General features: G+C 33.3%; 1 protein-coding gene across 1 annotated transcript; it reads right to left on the reverse strand.

Moving 5' to 3' along the window:
* Positions 1 to 4,814: 4,814 nt before the first annotated feature.
* LOC100749972 (odorant receptor 13a-like) lies at positions 4,815 to 8,795 on the reverse strand. Its single transcript, XM_012391831.3, has 9 exons — positions 8,615 to 8,795; positions 7,953 to 8,069; positions 7,767 to 7,884; positions 6,946 to 7,210; positions 6,764 to 6,883; positions 6,214 to 6,304; positions 6,008 to 6,141; positions 5,168 to 5,300; positions 4,815 to 5,098 (listed from the first exon to the last, which is right to left on the reverse strand). Exons 1-9 carry the CDS (start codon positions 8,759 to 8,761, stop codon positions 5,051 to 5,053), a joined length of 1,173 nt encoding a protein of 390 aa, XP_012247254.2. The 5' UTR covers positions 8,762 to 8,795; the 3' UTR covers positions 4,815 to 5,050.
* Between the last annotated feature and the right edge of the window lie 10,816 nt (positions 8,796 to 19,611).

A 19,611-nucleotide genomic window follows, 5' to 3' on the forward strand; every position in this document is an offset into this window, starting at 1 on the left:
ACTTTAGAGATGTCGATATAATGGGACACACGTTGTATTAGGAATCAATCTCCAGACAGAAACTGCCTAGTAACGGCGTTTGGATCATTCTCGATGTTTCCAAAGAGTATATAACAAACTTTGACGGAAATTGCCTAGCGACAACGATTGGAACCTTCTCGATGTCTCCAGCGAGCATATAACAAACAAATGCAGTATAGCGAAAAAGATTTTCATCAGATATTCATTCGTGTGATCGCCTTGGAAAGTGATACATCGAGCAATTTACCGAGTGTCTCAGCAATCGTATTTTTGTGTTTAAAATTATTCTACGCATAGTAAAGAGTTATCCCGTTGATCGTGGATTCGTTTGAACCCCGAAACATTGTTAATAGCGCTAATTAAATTCATTATTCGTAAAACCTATCAATCGTTAATCTCATTATTCGTTAAATTTATTATTCGTAAGACATATTATTCGTTCCTCTTATTGTTCGTTAAACTTATTATTCTTTAATCTTATTATTAGTTAAACTTATCGTTTGTTAATCTTACCATTTATTAAACTCGTTATTCATAATATTTTGTAAAATCTTGTTTATTCGCGTAAATATATTCTCTGTTTCGTAAAACAATGGCTAATTTAAACGAAGAATTGTTACGCCCCTTAAATCCTAATGATAACCCGACATATTTATTTTATATATTTAATTACAACGATGGAACAGGAAATCATGATTATTTAACTAGAACTATTTCTTAATATGTTAATATAATACAACTAAAACAACTAAATCGGTATAATTAGGCAACATTTAAATGATAACTCACAACTCGCAACTCACGTCAACCAACGACAACAACCGACAAAAGAACGATTGATATAGTAGTTATGCGAGGAATAAGAAATATTTGTATTAAACGTACAGCTCAAATCCTCTCCATTGTATGTATCAATGGTTTTACATCGGAGATAAATTTTTATGTCCTTGTTGATAGTTATTTAAAATATGATGTCGTGATTGGTCGTGAAATATTAAGTCAAGGTTTTGACGTAATATTACACAAAGTAGCGTCGCTATATGTAAAATAAACATAATTAGTGTCTGTAATAAAACCGCTGAAAACGGAATTGATATTAATGAAGTTAACACTGATGTACCTTGTAATGATAAAAGTCGATTAATTTCTCTTCTCGAAAAATTCAAAGCTTCATTCGTTACGGATTTCCTATGTACTCGCGTAAATATAGGCCAGTTAGAAATATAATTAATTGATCCTAACATCACCGTACAAAGAAGTCCTTATAGACCTGGCGAGGAAGGGCGCAGAACAGCAGAACAGTACGTGAGAGAATGAGTGAATTAGTTAGAGCAAAATATAGTAATTCACCGTTAGCGAGCCCTATGTTACTCCTGAAGGCGAACGATGGTTCAGATAGATGATTGGTAGATTTTCGAGAACTAAATAAAAATATGGTCGCGGATCGGTATCCTTTACCCCTTATTACGGATCAAGTCGCGAGATTGCAAAAGCGAGATATTTTATTAGTCTGGACATGACCAGCAGGTTTCGCCAAATGCCTATTCGACCTAATTCTAGGAAATATACAGCATCGGTTACCTCCGTTGGACGATTTGGACAATAAGTTGTTTTCTTCAAATTCTTTTGTGCCTTTGTCCGGACCATTCGACGTCTTTTATTTGCATAGCATGGTTGCGTGCGCGTGTAATGCTTCTTCCGCAATCATTTTTGCGAACGGCGATATTATGCTAACTCCGTCGAAGACAAGGATTTTTTATATTTCCAGACAACCCTAATAATTTTGCAGCTAATAACTCTCTAAATGTTCTAATATTTATATCCTTCCTTGTTGTAATTTTGTAAAACGTCAAAGAGTTTACAATATAAATTCCCAGAAGAAGTTAAATGCCAAGTTTTCTGTACCATTTGATTCCATTTCTAATTGTGGTGGCATAAGAAACCATTTAGTCGGAATAATCTGTACCACGCTTTCCCTCATTATATTCAATAACAGTTAGCGGTTTTAATGTTGCGAACAAACGAAACGAGTCCCGAAAATTGATTGTAAAGATGTATAAAATTAATTACAGAATGAAGAAATGAATTGCTCACATGGTTTTTACTATACTCCGTATCCTTTTGGCGTACTCGGTCATGATGTTAACTTCATAATTCAGTCTATCATTTGACTAATCCCTCACAAATGGCGGTAAGTAGCATCTTACATTGCAATTTGATTAGTCTCATGCAACGAAAACCTATGCATCAAGGTATGTAAAGCACAATAAGTCGTATTCCTTCTCCTTTCCTGATACAACAATATCTTTCATACACATTAAGAATATGCAGAATAATACGTATCGTTGATGAGGAGCCTGGGGGGGGGGTGCAGATAATAAACAAGCGGTTGCTGAGCCTGAGTCTAAGACAAAAGATAAGGGTGAAGACAATTGCTAGAAGACAATAAACGAATTAACAGCAATACGAGTTAAGATGTCAAAGATTGCGTTGATAAGGGTCGTTGATTAATTACCTAGTTGTGTTAATTATTATACGTTTGCTGTGATTAGTTCATGTTTAATGAACATTATTTTCTGTTCAATTAACACCTGTTCAATCTACTTATCATTAATAAACTAACTATAGTAGTTACGATACTGCATTATGTTATTCGTTTTTTACAGAACATTTATCGCCATTATTTTTAGAAGGTTTATAATTTCGAATCTGTCATATTATACACTTCTTCAAATATGTCGTACCAAAATACTTCTTTGTAGTCTCTCAGTGATGTAAAAGTCACAAATTCAACAAAAATCAACTTATCATATTTTCCCGTGTGAATATAATAGAATAGTAATAGAAAATGGGAAGTGAAACAAAAGATTTCTTTACCTTCGCACCACTGATAATGTAATTCTCTTGTTTTATCTATGCCCCAGCTGCCGCATTAATTCAAGAAGCACGCCTGCTCTATTACGGTATTTAAACTAAACTAAATTATAATTTGAATTAAACTAAGGAACCACACGAAGTTTGCCATCTACAATCAACCACCGATTAATTTAACAAAAGAGAAATTGTCACATTAGTACGTATAGAATACATTTAAAAAATGTGGAATTTTGTGAGAAATTCGACGAACATCACAATGCTGGTGCGTGATTACTGAATGATTATTCAATACAGTTATTCATTAATATAGTAGATACTTATATATGTATCAATAAATCAAAGTTTCTATAGAGGACAGTCAATCACAAATTAATATTTACATACCTGCGTTGTTATATATCGCTCGTTGATGATAACAGGATAATAATGTATATAATCGTTGACATGATCAGTTCCGAATATTTACTTTGATCAGGTCAAATTCCGGTAACCGTAGTGCATGTTTTGATTATTTTCATGTACTTTTCTTCCAATGTCGTTTTGTCCATAATAAGATAAAAAATAACGTAAAAATTGCACGACGTATATACGACTGACATATGAAGAATAACACCGAAATTTGTTGAGTGGTAGGAATTGGTCCACTTGGTAGGAATAGGTACACTTCCACTTCCTTTCGACCATGCGAAATCTATCGGAACAATGCTTGTAAATACGAAAGTGCGTACTGCGTACCTGCTGTCATCGCGACCCTTGTAAAACATAGTGATGGTTTAATAATTTATTCTCCTATATTAATTCTATGTTTTTAAAGTATATCTTTGACAATGCTGTGCAAGTAAGTAATCGGTGGAAGCATTAGCTACTGATAAATGTCTTATTCTTATCGCATTTTATAGAAAAAATGTATTTTGTGTAAAAAGACAATTGAGAGTCATCAAATTTTCTTTGCGTAATTCTTAATAACGATTAACGTAAGTATAGATACTCCGGGTATCCTAAATTAATTTGATAACGAAAAGCTTGAGAAAGAACAGTTGCGTGCGTAGATAGTTGAACGGTTGTAGAACGGTAACAGAACGTGAAAGGATGAAGTATAGGGATGAAGTTAAAGATCGAAAAGAACTATGCGCATTTTAATCTTGTTATCTTCTACGTTGAGCCATAAATAGTGAAAACACACTTTGTCTTCCATCTGTATTCACTCTATGAGGAAGCGTCGCGAGCTTCGTCCACGTTTGAGCTGACCTACTCCCACGATCCAGATTTCAAATTAATATTTTGCAATGAGATCAATAAGCGTCCAATGCTGTATGCATGAATAATTCAATTTCTTACCACGATTAATACTAATATTTTTCTTAGTGGTGCTAGTGCTACCATGATACTTACACTTATAAAAAATGCCAAATCTAATGGAATTGTGCAGATAAGTGAAATAATATGTAATACCTATTACATTTTAAATCGATAGATATACGATAAAGACATTTCTGCATATATTGTACATATTATGCGAAACATTTTGGAATTCCATCAACACTGTAATGGAGTATATTGGTACCATTTGATACTACTTTAAAAACATATATAAAAGTTGCAAAGAGTTTACTGCAAACAAATATTTACCACGACATTAATCTATAGCTGGAATTGCTATCCTAAATAATAGTATAATAAATGTTACGCATAGTTCCAGTAAATATTGAGATTCATTAATACGTATAGTAGATAATTGACTATTTACCAAACCCTTTTTTTAGTTCTTATACATATTTTTACATTGGTTTCAAATTTTAGGGATATTGACATTCATAATAATGAAATTTCAAAATGTTGTGTATAATATATTATTAATAAAATAAATATATATTAATAAAATAATAATATATTAATAAAAAACTTCTACAAGTGTTCAAATATTTTTATTTGTTTCTGTAAGCAGAAACGAAACTGTTATTTACTAATTGCTGATTTCGATAATACTCGTATCTGTATTATGAATTGAGATAATATTAGGACAGTTTTATCAAGTTATTTTACACCATCAATTGTAATAATATTGATAAAACGATCATTCCAAATAACGTATCTAGTGTGATTAATTTAACGTAAAGGAGTCATCACAAATCACTGAATATCGATCCGTTGTTCATGTTGATCTCAACACTGTATAATATGAAACGCACAGTTTTATCACCTGAAATATACCAATATTGTTCCAGCGAATGCGGCGTAATTATTGAAGATAAGACTATTAATACATTACTTCTGAAAAGCTTTCCATGTTCAACCGTATTAAACCGCCAGCAGTTAAATAGCATGGAGTTAGACTTCGCCGCAACGCTAATAAGTATAACGCTTGCGTTTTTGGATTCGTGTTGTACCATGATGCCTCGTATCTACAAATTTCATTATAATCTATAAATTAACATTATATTAATACAAATTAACATTATACTAAATATAAACATTTCTGTCGCATGAACAACTATTCGAATAAACGAAAATAAGTTAGAAATTTTCTGTTTTGATAAGCCAATGGCAAATATTATTTTATTTTTATCTTAATTCTAAAAGCTATTATAAAGGACAATTTAGAAGATCACAAATAAGTAAAAGAACTAGCAAATTGCTTAAAGTACTTTAAATTATATATGTAGCGTAGTAATAATATACATAGCATAAGCATAATCTGTACTTCTTTTGCATTGTTGACAATTCATGCAAACAGTTGATAACACTACAAATAATGGAAGAAAATAAAGTTGTTGTTGAGAATTGTGGATCTTAATTGCCGAAATAAAAGTAAAGGAAAACTAAGATTATACTTAGAATTTATATTAAAATAGTTTTAAATTTATTTAATAAACGATTTGCAGGATCTTCGTCGATATACATTTGTACGCGTCTCAGCACTCTCTTTGTCTCACCATCTTCTATACTATGCCAACGGAACAGTTACATTTATCTGTTTGTCGAGACGCTGTGCACACACATGCTCCCATACACTCATACTCACATATGTGTGTCACTACTACACGGCTAATCTAGTCTAACACAAAATTGTACATATCTCAATAGTTTTCATAATATGTATTATACTCACATTGCATCATAAATCTCATCAGACGAATTTATGATGAACTGTCCCTGCATCGTTAGACAGAATAGATGCAAGAACTGAATCACCAGAAAGCTGATAAATTTGTAAAAATCCACACATATTTCCATCGTAGCGATCTAATTTCAAACAATCGACAATCTATTGATAAATCATGTTCAAAGATATAAAGTCGATTAAAAGAAGCTTACCTGTGCCATTGTAATACTAACGCACAAGACTACTATGCCCATACACATAAAAAGGTATGTAACGTGTGTGCTCTCGATTTTTTCCAGAAACCTGTTTCATAAGTAAAATTAAGAAAAACGTTTCTTGGCAACAGAAATCTTCGAAAAAGGAGCGGGAAAATACATGATTAAAAGTGGAAACCTAATAAATATAGTAATATATATAAAACCTAATAAGAATAGTAATCACTTTAAAAATTATGAGAAGGTTAATTTTTGTTTAAATGGAAAACAATAATCACTAAATATTCATGGGATTTATTAAATACTGAAATTGTAAAAGATATCTATCTATTTCAATGTTGACGATTGTTGAAAGTATAATTGAGTATTGAAAGTAACCAAAAACAATCTCTGTCATCTATAATGATTACCAATAAATAAAAAGAATTAAATCATTTATCGTAGTTATTCGTAACCAAAATCATTGAAAGTAAAATATGAATTCTTATACCATAAATTTTTCAATTTAGATTATAACATTTGTATTCGCTGTTTAATATGTACTGACATTATTGCCCGCTGGTGCGCCTGTATGGAGAAGCGTACTCTTTCATATGTCTCCTTCGCCTTCTTTTCGGAATCCTTTGTATTGAAAGAAAGGTCGTTGATTGCATTTTTGTAGCGGTATCTAAAAACATGCAATTTATTCAATAAAATTTGGAAAATGGAAGAAATTTTTGATTTGCTTACCCCGTCACAATCAACAATCCGCAAGCATGCTGCACAAGGACCATGTAACAAGTATCGCAACCGATGAACACGATGAGCACCACATATATAGAGAGGCCCAGATACATTTGAATATAATAGTAATATTTGCGGTCATCTTCGACGAAATAGTAAGCTGGTATAGTGTATAACATTGGTGATGATGTATTGTGTGGTTTCATCATGTGCACCAGACGCGCCGTCCATGGTAATTGTAAGAAAAGGAATGCACATATGCACGCGTTTACTGAAAGCAAATGGTTGCTACCTTAATTCATTATAGGTGTTTATGCATATACGTACCTATTGTGGCAAAAACGTGTCGAAAGATAGAACCTAAACAAATGTTTGTTTCATTCTCGAAATTGTAGAATAAATGCTATACTTTGAACAGTTTCTACTTTTACATATGATGTTAATTTCGTGCATTTTAGCACCTTTAAATTTCCCATAAATGCATAAACATTCGCAGTCTACTAATTAAATTATAAAATGTAAAATAATGAACTCTAGCATGGACAAACGGTACCCATTCCTATATTCCTTTCAAGTTTTCCATTTTCTAATTAAAATATTACAAAGCACCATCAAATTGCCATTTTTTGTGTGTTTTGCGTTGAAAATTGTAACGTTTTTTAATATTAACGTTTCAATTTTGCTTATGTATTTATTATGCAACCGCGGAGATGTTGTTTTGGTTGTTTGGTTGTTTATATATATAACTGTTAGCCAGATCTGTTCATGTTGTAGTCTAACGAGATTATCGATTAAAATTGCTTTTTTAAGTACTTATATCGACTTACCAAAGTAGAACATCGCAAGAATGCTTCCTCTATTAGCGTATGTGGCCATAATGGCAAATTCTTCTTCCAAACGATCGATTGCCCAGTCCTCGGACATGTCATTCAAAAGGGACTTGAGCTATAATATTTGTGAGGTTGGTGTGCAAACTAGAAGAATCTTGTTGTGATTGGCAAATATTTGCTTACCTTCTTTGCGTTCAGAACATAGTTACCATGTTTTATGATCATGAGAAATCCCGCACCTATTAAGGACGACTGCTCTATTACGACTTCCAAACTGCCTATATGTATGACTCTCGCTACCTTGAATTGAAATCAATGGTCTATCCTTAATTATTTGTAAATAGTACTTGTATCTATTATTAATAAAGGCTATTATTAAGAAAATCGCGATAATGCTATTTAAATTTTTTTAGTTTAGAAACCGGGCATTTGAATTTCAATGAAATTAAGTATTTTATAAGTATTTATTATTATTCATGATTTTATTAAAAGAAACAACATTATTTTTCAAATGAGATATTGATATCAAAACAAAATTCGCAAGGTGTGAAGTTTCGGTAATGATTGCATTTAAGAGTTAATTATGTCTTTCTAAAATTATTTAAGGACTCTAAGAACTTTTTACATGATCGTCCAGGGCTCTTTTACCATGAAGCTTTCTTAAAATTGAAAGTTATGTTTTGAAATGTAAAAGATTAAGACTATCCATGAATTTTATTTACATTTCATATCGGTTAAAACAAAGGAGCAATGGGAGGTAATTTAAGCCAGTATCGTTGAATATTTCATTATGATGTTGTGTTGTGAATGTTAGTGGATTGCGACATAAATTGATAGACGTGTACCTGTACAATGATAGACGATCCCATAGTAATATACACCATAGCCCATAAAATGAATTTTACTTTATTTTGATCTGGCCAAACCCCATTCAGTTTCGCGAATATTTTCGTTATCTTTAAGAATCGCGCCTCTAGTGTAGCTCTATTCATGATGAAAGTTCAGTCTCAACTAACTAAGTCTGAACACTCGACATTTCTGTAAATCATTACTGTCATACTGTAAATGCAACCTTTTAACGCACATGAAAAATATATCTACGATAAAGTGCTTCTGTCCTTAACTCACTGTCAATCATACGTCACAAATGCAATGTATGTGTTCCATATACATCATGAATATTTAATCATTACATTTGAAGAAGGAACTAGCAGGTACCCTCGTTATGCGTATGTACTTCTTACATATATTATGTATGTCACAGATATTGGAAACGAGAGATATCTAGATACACAATTGTACATCGACGACATAGAGTTTTAAAGATGATGTGAAAAGCAAAATACTGTAATATAAGTTGCAACAGACCAACGAAGACAATGAATTTGAGAGTGTCTAATTGTTTTCATAAAATTAATAATCGTAACTGTATTTTGTGTTAAAAATTTGTAGAGTAATGAGCAAATTCGATAATAAATGAACGAATAACTACAATTATGTACATTTCATTGGTATAATTCGTAATAAATTATGTTTCGTCATGTTCTACAACCACTTTCATATAACAAATATTTTAATTAACTAACATCTCGCACAAATTATGTAATTTGCTTTATTTACGTTACGTTTTCATTACTTCGTTTTCATCACCGTGTAATAAGAAACGGCTGCTTTGATGATCGAAAAACAAAAACTCCGCTCATACAAACGTACGTTTGAAGTTCTTGAGGTTATTCGATGTGTAAACAGAGAAAACTCGTCGATAAATTGTAAGGCAGAAAATATATTTAAATAGAAGTGTAATTATAAGTAAGAATACAATTTGAGCTGGTCCAGATCCGCATGCTAGCTGTGTTACCCAATCACTGAAAACCCCGAAGCCAACGTCGCCTGTCTACTGTCTATGGTCTGTCTTCGACGCAGTCTTTTGTCTACACGCTGTCGATGGCTTCAGTGTTTGAGAAAACTAAAAAAACCAGATGTAGAGTTTTCTTAGCAGTGGTAACCACTTCAACAGAAGTGTTTAAAGCCAGTTTGGTAACAAATTGTTATGACACGTCTGCGAAAGATCGTAAAGTCAGTACTATTAAATGTTAACAGAGTCGGATTAATGTAACACTAATACCTATAACGTACGAATTTTAGGTGGAAAAGCGTTTTGTTAAATAAGAGGATGAGGGTTCGGAAGATTGAAACAGATGACTGAAAATTGGAAACCGGTTCAGAGAGTCAAATATTTTCAGCTTACCGAAGACAATCACAGCCAAGATACGAAGATATTAGTTTTTTGTGGATAACTGAATTGATAATGTAGTATCGGTCTTTCCAAGTGCATAGTTTCGTAGAAAAGACCTACGTGACCCTGGCTACGAACGGCTGCAGACACGTGTGCGGTGGGCCTAGCAAAAGACAATAGAATGCTACAACGGCCAGAGAGTCAGTCGAGAAGCTGAGCTTGCGAGTGGCGTTGCCGAGAGAATGTTGATTGCATTTTGTGAAAGTCGAGTCGTTATCTAATTATTTAGTTGTGCTGTTTTCTGTACATTTGGTGTGAATAGTTCAGGTTTAACAACAATCGTCTTTTTCTGTCCGATTAACATCTGTGTCATCCATTCCTTGTAAACATATTATATCACGATATTACATATATTTTAGGGTTAGCTAATTTACATAGCATCTAATTTACATAGTATATTCTTATTGACTTTTTACTTATATAGAGTCATGAATTAGTGTATTTAGTGTATTTATTACAAACTGATCTTGACCTTAAGGCGCTTAAGCGTAAGCGCGTAAAACAATTGAATAAATAAAAGTATGTACTGAACTAGCCATGAGGCACTCAACTCAGTTGCCATATAAGTTTAAGCAATCAATTAATCGATATGGAAAATGTAGGTAAGGTTAATTGTGTCAAATAATATGGTACCAACCTGTAACAATGACATACAGACATACATTATCAGTATTCTCACAGAAATAAGCAAATAAGTATGGTTTCAGTTAGCTCCAGATGTCTACGTTAAAGTGTGCAAATCAGTCTGTCAAAGAAATTTATAAAACCATAGCATCTTCTTTTCTTTGGATTCATCGTCTTCCACTAGATAAAATGAGAACCGAATTCAGTTGTGATATTTTAAACTTTAAACGAAACAGATCTGGATAAAAACTTGTAGAAATTTAAAAATTTTTTAAATACTTTATTGCGAAAATATTTGTTACGTCGCGTGAAATGGTCCGTGCGACGTCTTTGAGTGTCTGACCGTCAAGGCCCAAGCACCATTCGATAGACCCTCAATAAACCTAAGGCCCCACCATAGACCTTAACTTTACGTAATCGTTAACATATGTTTTCAATTTAATGTGCTCATCCGGAAGGATTTTCTAATCTTATAAGCGTTTTCGGTTTATGGCTGGTACTTACCATAGAAAAGTCCTTGGGTTTATTAGGCGCTCTTAAAAACACGGAGAAAACGGGTAGTCCCCTATTGGGAAAAACCGAATATTTGTTTAACAAAAGAGGCTGGTTTTACCCATGAACAATGTCACCCACAAACCACGTTGGTAGGAGGCCTCCTCCCCATACCTTTTAGCATTAACGTGGGTCACAACCAATCGACATCGCGGATCGCTACCCTCACTTTTCCTAACAAAAAGTGTGAACAACGAATCCGCGTTCTTCGTTCAAAGGGCACACCCATATTTCTTTCGTAATAACATAGGAGCGACAAGTCAGTTTTAAACACTTCAACCCTCTAGACTTGTTCTCGGGACTACAGAACAGTCACTTACATCCAGTCTATGTCGAGTCTTATTCACGTCATCTCTTTAAACTTGTTCTCATCAACAGAACAGTCAAATCTCAGTCAGTCTAAATCAACTCGAGTCAGAGGCCAATACAAGTAACATCAGGAGTCAGAAGTACAACAAGAACCTACAAGTCGAACACAGTCATCATCATCGTCAACACGAAAGGAGTCTCAGGTCGTACTCGATCGTAGTTGTCATATCAAATACTCACTCTTGTATCACACTGAAGTTGTTGGAGCATTCAGATATATAATAAAATGACAGGGATCTTATACGGAGAAATTACAGTCATTGCCACATCGATTTGAATAAAATATCTCTGCGCAGAAATCAACCCATATTCTGTCGTTTTTGTCAGTACCCATTATTGGAGAAGGTATTAAAAATAATCATTTCATATTATGGAAATAATAAATTCTTATTAATTCTGGATTTATGGGGCGGAAAACAGATGTTGCTTATTTTAGTAGCACTTTTACAGATGTCGAAGGGAATAGAAATTTGTTCTATACTAGAATAAATGAAGTGTTAAATTTGCGAATATTTTTGACACATTAAGACACGTATTGTTAACATGTAACAGTTTATTCACTTTCATCTTTATTAAGAAAAAAAGCAGTAAAAGAATAGAAAACATAATGTTACAAAAATTACATACACCTGTTGTATCTACATTAGCGCGCAAAAGTATCTGCATATTTACATACTTTTAACAAGATGTCCTTTAATTACTAAATCATGAATATGCAGAGGTTGGTTGGTTGTGTTGTTATTTAAATGACGAGATAATTTGAAGTTAAAACCGTCAAATGTATTTAAAATAATTAATAAATAAATATAGATAACGTTCGCTAAGATCCTCATACTAACGGATTCGCTAAAGACAGTGTACAAATCGCTAATAAGGTCGCTAATAACTGAAACTCCTACGGTCGCGTTCGTTTATCTATACTGGTTGGGGAGAGCCAGAAAATTTGAATTCGAGTTTGCTTGACAGTTTCACGTAGCGGCGACATTGTTTCGTCCGGAGTTCATTTATTATTACATTATGTGGATCCTAACGATATGGATACACCGAGGCAAAACAACATGATTCGAATTGTCCTTAGCTCATGTGTCGCTACAAATAAATCAAATCTTGTCTCATTTGCAATTGATTTGCAATTATCTCATTGTTTATAATCACTAGACTACAAATTTTTATGTTTTTGTGGGATATTTAATAAACATAACAAAATACTCACAATAGGAATGTGTACTATAATTTTTAATAGATAAAACGAGTTTTTATTTCAGTTCTATATTTTTACTTATGTCATTAAAATAGACGAAAATCTGCGGTCTAATAATAATAATTAGTTTTGGAAGAATATATGCAGTAATACAACTTGCACTGGGAATTGTCAAATCCTATAAAACTGTTTTTATACTTGGCAAACTCCTGATTTTTTGATTCTGATGAACGCTGTTTCCGATTGAAAGTGTTCAGGAGCAGACATCTTATTTTTATAAACTGTCCTACTGTGCATCTGATGATGCGCCTGATATAACATCCGCAATCTATTAACTACTGTTACTATAAATGTAACCGGAATATGTATTTTTCATAAGTTAAGAAATAATGCAGATGAAATCATACAAATAGTAAACTTAATATTATATCAGTACCTTACAGATCTTAGCATTGTAAAAAACTGAAGTTTTGTCATTTTTTATGTAAATTGTATCCCAATATTTTCATGAATTAAATATTTTAATTTCGTGATTCCTTTTTGGAATACATGGATAATAATTATATTCATATGTAAGTACAAATAACTTTGTGGCAAACCGCGCTTTTAATTTCTTTGCTAAGTCAGGCACGCACATGTCACATATACACAACTGAAATGTCTAAGTAGATTGCAACGTTTTATTGTTTCGGTCAGATACGTCACAGTTGCACTAATGATCATAAATCTTCCCTACGGCGTTATCACAAAGTAATCTTGTTTTCTCTGTAATTTGTACCTTATCATATTAGATATATGTATAAATATATAAATGAAACCAGTAAGCGATTTACAACAATCCCCGTTTTAGCGATTTACCCAACGTCCCTTTAAGACAAATCGTAAAGATCACTCGAGATTGAAAATATAAAAAATAAAAAATTTACTAGAATGGTCCTTTCACTTCCTTGTGATAGTAAATGGTCGTTTCATATACTACCATTGAATGATGAACATACTTGATTTGTAACGAGAAAATCGTGTCTAAAAGCAAAGGAAATAAAACATCCATATTAAATTGAAATATGAAATGTGAATAAATCTCTAGCTATGTAAAGTTTGAAGATTATACAAAATAAGTTTGCGCTGTTTTTATACACATCTGGTTGCTTGCCTATTCGCTTCCTCGATATCATACGCTTGCTTTTGTCACGTAAACTACAGGGTTGGATGATAAAAAAAAATAAAATAGCTGAGTCGTAACACAACTATTAATTTTGTTTTAATCAAACTTTATTATGAATTCAGCACTCACAACGGAATACACACTGAATTATCATAAATCACAATTCACTCCAATCACGTTATGTAAAACTTAGTTACACTGATACGTTAAGTACGCGACTGCTATAAGGGTAGAGACCGGTAAAGATACGTTGACTATTCTAAGGGTACAGAATAAGTGAAGTTTTACCGACGATACTGTGTCTAAGGAAAGCTAGGGGTGGGTATGTCTAAGAACACGGAACTATCGGATTTGTTGATGACAATTTTGGTTAGGGAAGCGAGGGCAGTAAACGCCGTCTCCGATTGGATAATAAGACGGTTGGTGGACCAGGAAGGGTTTTAGCCGCCCTCGTGAGAAAGTTGCTAACGGAACATACCAGATGTGAGGAAAATTAACTTTCCGTGTTAACCCGTAGTAAACAATAAACGTAAAAGGAAACCTAAGACAAGAGATACACGCTTGGTCCGAAGGACCTCAACTATGAAAATTCCAAGACCCCTGATGGGTACTTCAGACTATTGAGGGTACGCGCCAAGGATGTGCAGACATCTGTGTGTGAGAGTCGTTAGAAAAAGTAACCATAGTGAAGTGTTAATGTTTTTAAGCTGTTTAGGGAAATTTACATGTGATATATTAATATAGGAAAAAAGATATATTATTAAAGCGTGTTGCAGTTTTGTATGTATATTCTATGCATAAATGCATAACAAATTCGTAGTTTTGCATATACGTACCAATAAATTTTTAATACCTTGAAAGTGAAGGCAATTGGACTCATGACATATGTAGTATTCTTTATTTGTAATAACATTTTGAAAACGGTTGGAAAACTTGTCCATATATGTACTTAATACGATTTCACTTGATGATAAACAATGAACTTTTCAAATTTACAGAAGCTACCTATTGATGCACGTGTTCACCGGCGATCAGCTTGTTGCGAACTGCTCGTCGCACGTTAAGGTTAAAAGACGAAGAAAAAGTCGCATGCTTTCGGAAAAGATACAGCGGCTCAGTGTCGCGTCGCCACGACATACAGGCGCAAGAGCACGCACGCTTGCAAATTCTTTCATATGGTATTATATGGTATATAAAGTTTACTTCATAATTTTATTATTACGGATGGGTAAATTATAAGTAGTGATGTATACATGCATAGAAAAAAAAGATTTAATTCGATTTTTTTTTTATTTGAGGTAAGCGTTGAGGATTATTTGGTGAGAATAGAAGCATTTAACGTAACTAGATAAATTGCAAATCATAAGTAAATAACAAGAGTACATTACACACGCAAATGTACTCACACATACACGCAATATAAAATATATGTTATATAAATATGTGTTAGTGTATATTATTTTTTGATATTTAACTTATTGCGTATTAATACAATTTTATTTTGTGGATTATAATATTCAATTTCTATAGTTTACTTAAGAAAGCTTATTATACAAATATCAAAGTAAAATTTTATGTTTCTGCCGTCATTATATTTCGTACAAATTCTTTCAAAATATCCTAGTTTCTGGCGTACGTAGAGAAAAAGATTAAGATCTCAATAAATCATCTAATAAGTTATATTCATTTATGTATTTATAATATGTAATAAGTACCATTCATTTATGAAATTGAAAAAACAAATTTTTATCATGATAAGAGGGAAGCTATTTCAAGTTGATAATGGCTTTTTATGTATACTTATGCAGAAATGTGTAAAACAAGTTTTATTATGAAATTTTCATGTTATTATCACGAAGTGAAAATTCAATATACTTTTCAAATGCGATTTTCAGACTTTTGTTTAATCTGTGCAAATTTTATGACTTTACAATATTTTTCCAATAAGAAACTTTAATTAAACTTCTGTTAATTCGTAATTTTGTTAATTACATAATTCGTTAATTTTGTTCTAGTTTAATTTAGCTTCGAGGTTTCCTCCGGAATAGACTTTACAAAACAGTATTTAGAACTCATTTAACAATCAATTAATAGAATATCATCAACTGAATTTTGCTTTTTGGAGAATAGAAAAACAAGAATATAAAACAAGAATAGAAAACAAAGAATAGAAAAACAGTTGCGAAGTTATTGCTTAAACCAATGTTCTGCACGTTTCCTACTGTTATGGCCTTTGCCTTTATTATTTCTTTTTGCTTTTGGCATCTAATTGTTTGAGTCCCAGAGGTCATTGAAAAAACAGTGTCGAAAAATGTCATTCAGCGCGATAGCGTTTGTCGTAATTTATGTTCCTCAATGCTAGGTAACGGGATCGTGCTTTTTTTACGTTGACGAACTTATTGCAGTTGGCAAAGTAATCTGACGCATTGTTGATTATCATCAAGAAAGAAAAATTATAAGCACAATAAAAAATTCAGTCATCAAGTGACAAAGATGACGACTACATCGTTCTTGTAATATACAAGAGACAACGTATTTTGAGTACTTCGGATGGCGACAATGATTTTTCGTATCAATGTACAAGCCTTTTCGAATTACCGAAGAAATTTATATTCAACATGATTCCCTCGAGCATACCAAAGAATCTGAATTACTATGTAACTTCTCTAGCGAGAGTAAACCCATCGAATACTTTGAACTATTTTTTGATTCGTCACTATTGTCACTAATAGTTAAAGAAACTAATAAATACGCGAATATCGGGGCTTTTATCTGAAGAATTAGAATCATCTAAAATAGAGAATTGGACACCAGTTACCAGTGTTAGAGATGAAGGTATTTACGGCAGTGCTACTAGAAATAGGAATTACAAAAAAGCCAATATACATTTGTATTGGAGCGAAAATTCACGGAATATACCGTGATTTCGAAAAATGTTCTCGAGAAACAGATTTCAACAAATTTTGGAATATTTTCGCTTGATTGATAATTCTTTATGTTTTCCACCTGGTCAGAAATACGATCCATGTACAAAATTTGAGCCACTTGTTAAACACGCTAACAGAGTCTTCAAATTACATTATATATCACATAAAGAATTATCAATTGATGAATCGTTAGTCGGGACGCTGTGTCATTCTAGCATAACTCAATACTTGCCAAATAAAAGACATCATCACTGGGCATAAAATTTTGTATGCTGTGCGATACAGTATCAAAATATTGTTTGACGTTTTATTGCTACAAAGGTTTTTTTTTATTTAATATTTCGCATTCACAATTTATCCAATTTGGACATTTGGTAGAATTTTTTAGTTGTTTGATTATCATGTGGGTGACTACCCTCAGAGGGGTACCATCATCGTGTTTGTTAGACTATGTCCTTTGCGAGATCTATTGGGTGTTTCCTTTTTAATGTTCTTTTTATGCTTGATGTGTCGACCGTTTCCGCTGCTAGCTGGTTTGGGTGCGTTGCTATTCTTTCTCCGTACCTTCTTGCACTTCTGTTAATCTCCTCCTTGACCGTTGGTATTCCCAGGTCTTTCCGAATGTCCTCGTTTCTAACGTACCATGGCGCGTTTACTATTGCTCTGAGTATTTTAGATTGCGTTGCCTCTATTTTGGTTATATGGCTCATTGCTGCTGTTCCCCAATAGTGGTATTCCGTATGTCCAGATTGGTTTTATGATCATGTTATATATTTTTAGTTTATTTCCTATACTTAGTTTGGATTTTCAACTTGTTAGCCAATACATTTGTCTCCTTGCTATCTGTATTTTGTCTATTATTGATTCAATATGCTGTTTCCACGTGAGTCGTGTATCTAAGTGGAGCCCTAGGTATTTGACTTGTCTTGCTTGTATTATGTGTGTGCCGTTTAGCATAATGTTTGGTGGTATCTGTTTTCGCGGTGTAAATGTGATGTGTTTGCATTTATCGGGGTTTGCTTTAATTTGTTTAACTTGAAGCCACTTTTCTATTTTTGTGATATGTTCTTGTAGTAGTGTAACTGCCGTTTCAGGGTTAGTGTGCCTGACTAGTACAGCTGTGTCATCCGCGAATGTCAGTATTTTGCTATTGTTAGCTGTTGGTATGTTGGCCGTGTATAATGTGTATACAATTGGTCCTAAGACGCTTCCTTGCGGAACCTCTGCCTTGATGTCTTTAACTTCAGAGTATGTGCCTTTAATTTTTACTACGAAGGTTCTGCTACTTAAGTAAGATTTAATTAAATGGTATATCTGCTCCGGGAATTGTTTTCTGATTGATTGAAGTAAGCTATTGTGGTTTATCTTGCCAAATGCTTTCTCGATGTCCATAAAGAGGGCTGTGCAGTATTGTTTGTTTTCTAGTGCTAGTATTATTTCATTGGCCGGTCTGTGCATTTGCTATATTGTGGAGTGTTTGTTTCTGAATCCGAATTGGTGATCCGGTATTAATTTTTCCTTCTCTATTATTGGTTTTATGCGGTCGTAAATTACTTTCTCTAGTATTTTAGAGAACACAAGAAGTAATGAAATTGATCTGTATGATTTAGCTTGATGTGGGTCTTTGCCTGGGTCTGTATGATTTAGTTTCATGTGGGTCTTTGCCTGGTTTAGGTAAAATTATGATCTGTGCCAGTTTCCAAATTTTAGGAAAGAATTGTATTCTTAGTATTGCGTTAACTATTATTGTGATTTGTCTTATCGCTTTTGGCGGAAGGGTCTGAGACCATTTTTATTGTCCTCCTTATTTTTTTTTCTTTTTGTGGCTTTCCATAGGGAGTAGTTGTAGTTCTCGTGTGCAGATAGTGACTCGATGAACTTTGTAAACTCGTTGTTGTTGTGCTCTTTTATTTTTTCTTTATTTCTTTTGCGAGTTTGTTTTGTTGGTCTTTTGTTTTCTTTTGTTCTATATTTTTGCCATTTTGCTTTCGCTTTTCTTTTTTCTCTAATTTTTTCGAGGATGTCTAATGGAATTATTTTTGTTTGTCTGTTGGTTGATTCAGGTATAGTGGTTGCCCTTGCTGCTTCTTGAATAGTTTCTGTAAATGTCGTTACTGCTCGATCGATGTGTTCAGGTGTTTTCAGTAGGATGTTGCAGCTGCTTTTGCTCTCGATTATTTCTTTAAGTATTTGCCATTTGGTGGTTCTATTGCGTAGCTTCTCTGTGTTGCTGTAAAGTATTGGTTTGTTTCTGTATGTAATTATTGACGGCGTATGGTCGGAGGTAAGCTCGAGGCTGGGTGCTATGTTTAGTTTATTTGCGTTTAGTCCCTTTGTAACTGCAAAGTCTAGCAGGCCAGGTATTTTGCTCGGGTCTGTCGGCCAGTATGTCGGTCTTCCTGTGGATAATATATTGAGCTTATTATTTCTAATGTATTTTTCCAAGGTTGTGCCTCGAGGTGTGGTGATTCTTGATCCCCATAATGTGTGCTTTGAGTTATAGTCTCCCGCTGCAATATATCCTATTTGTCACCTAAGTGTCGGAAGTGTCTTCCCACATTTGCGTTGTGATTTTGTGTCGCGGCGGTACGTATATTGCTGACAACTGCAGTTGGTCGCTGTTAGTCTGTACGGTAACGGTGGTTGCTTGTATATGTTCCTTACTGACCTGGCTGTGTAGGTGATGTTTAATGTCGTTCTTTTATTAC

The sequence above is a fragment of the Bombus impatiens genome, unplaced genomic scaffold (assembly GCF_000188095.3).
Source record: "Bombus impatiens unplaced genomic scaffold, BIMP_2.2 scf_1259, whole genome shotgun sequence".
Classification (NCBI taxonomy): Eukaryota; Metazoa; Arthropoda; class Insecta; order Hymenoptera; family Apidae; genus Bombus; species Bombus impatiens.

Coding starts and splice junctions, on each gene's coding strand:
- LOC100749972 (XM_012391831.3), bottom strand. CDS start 8,761: ATGAATAGAGCTACACTAGAGGCGCGATTCTTAAAGATAACGAAAATA. Junction 6,142..6,213: donor TTAGTATTACAATGGCACAG/GTAAGCTTCTTT, acceptor GTTTGAAATTAG/ATCGCTACGATGGAAATATG. Junction 5,099..5,167: donor ACATGGAAAGCTTTTCAGAA/GTAATGTATTAA, acceptor GGTATATTTCAG/GTGATAAAACTGTGCGTTTC.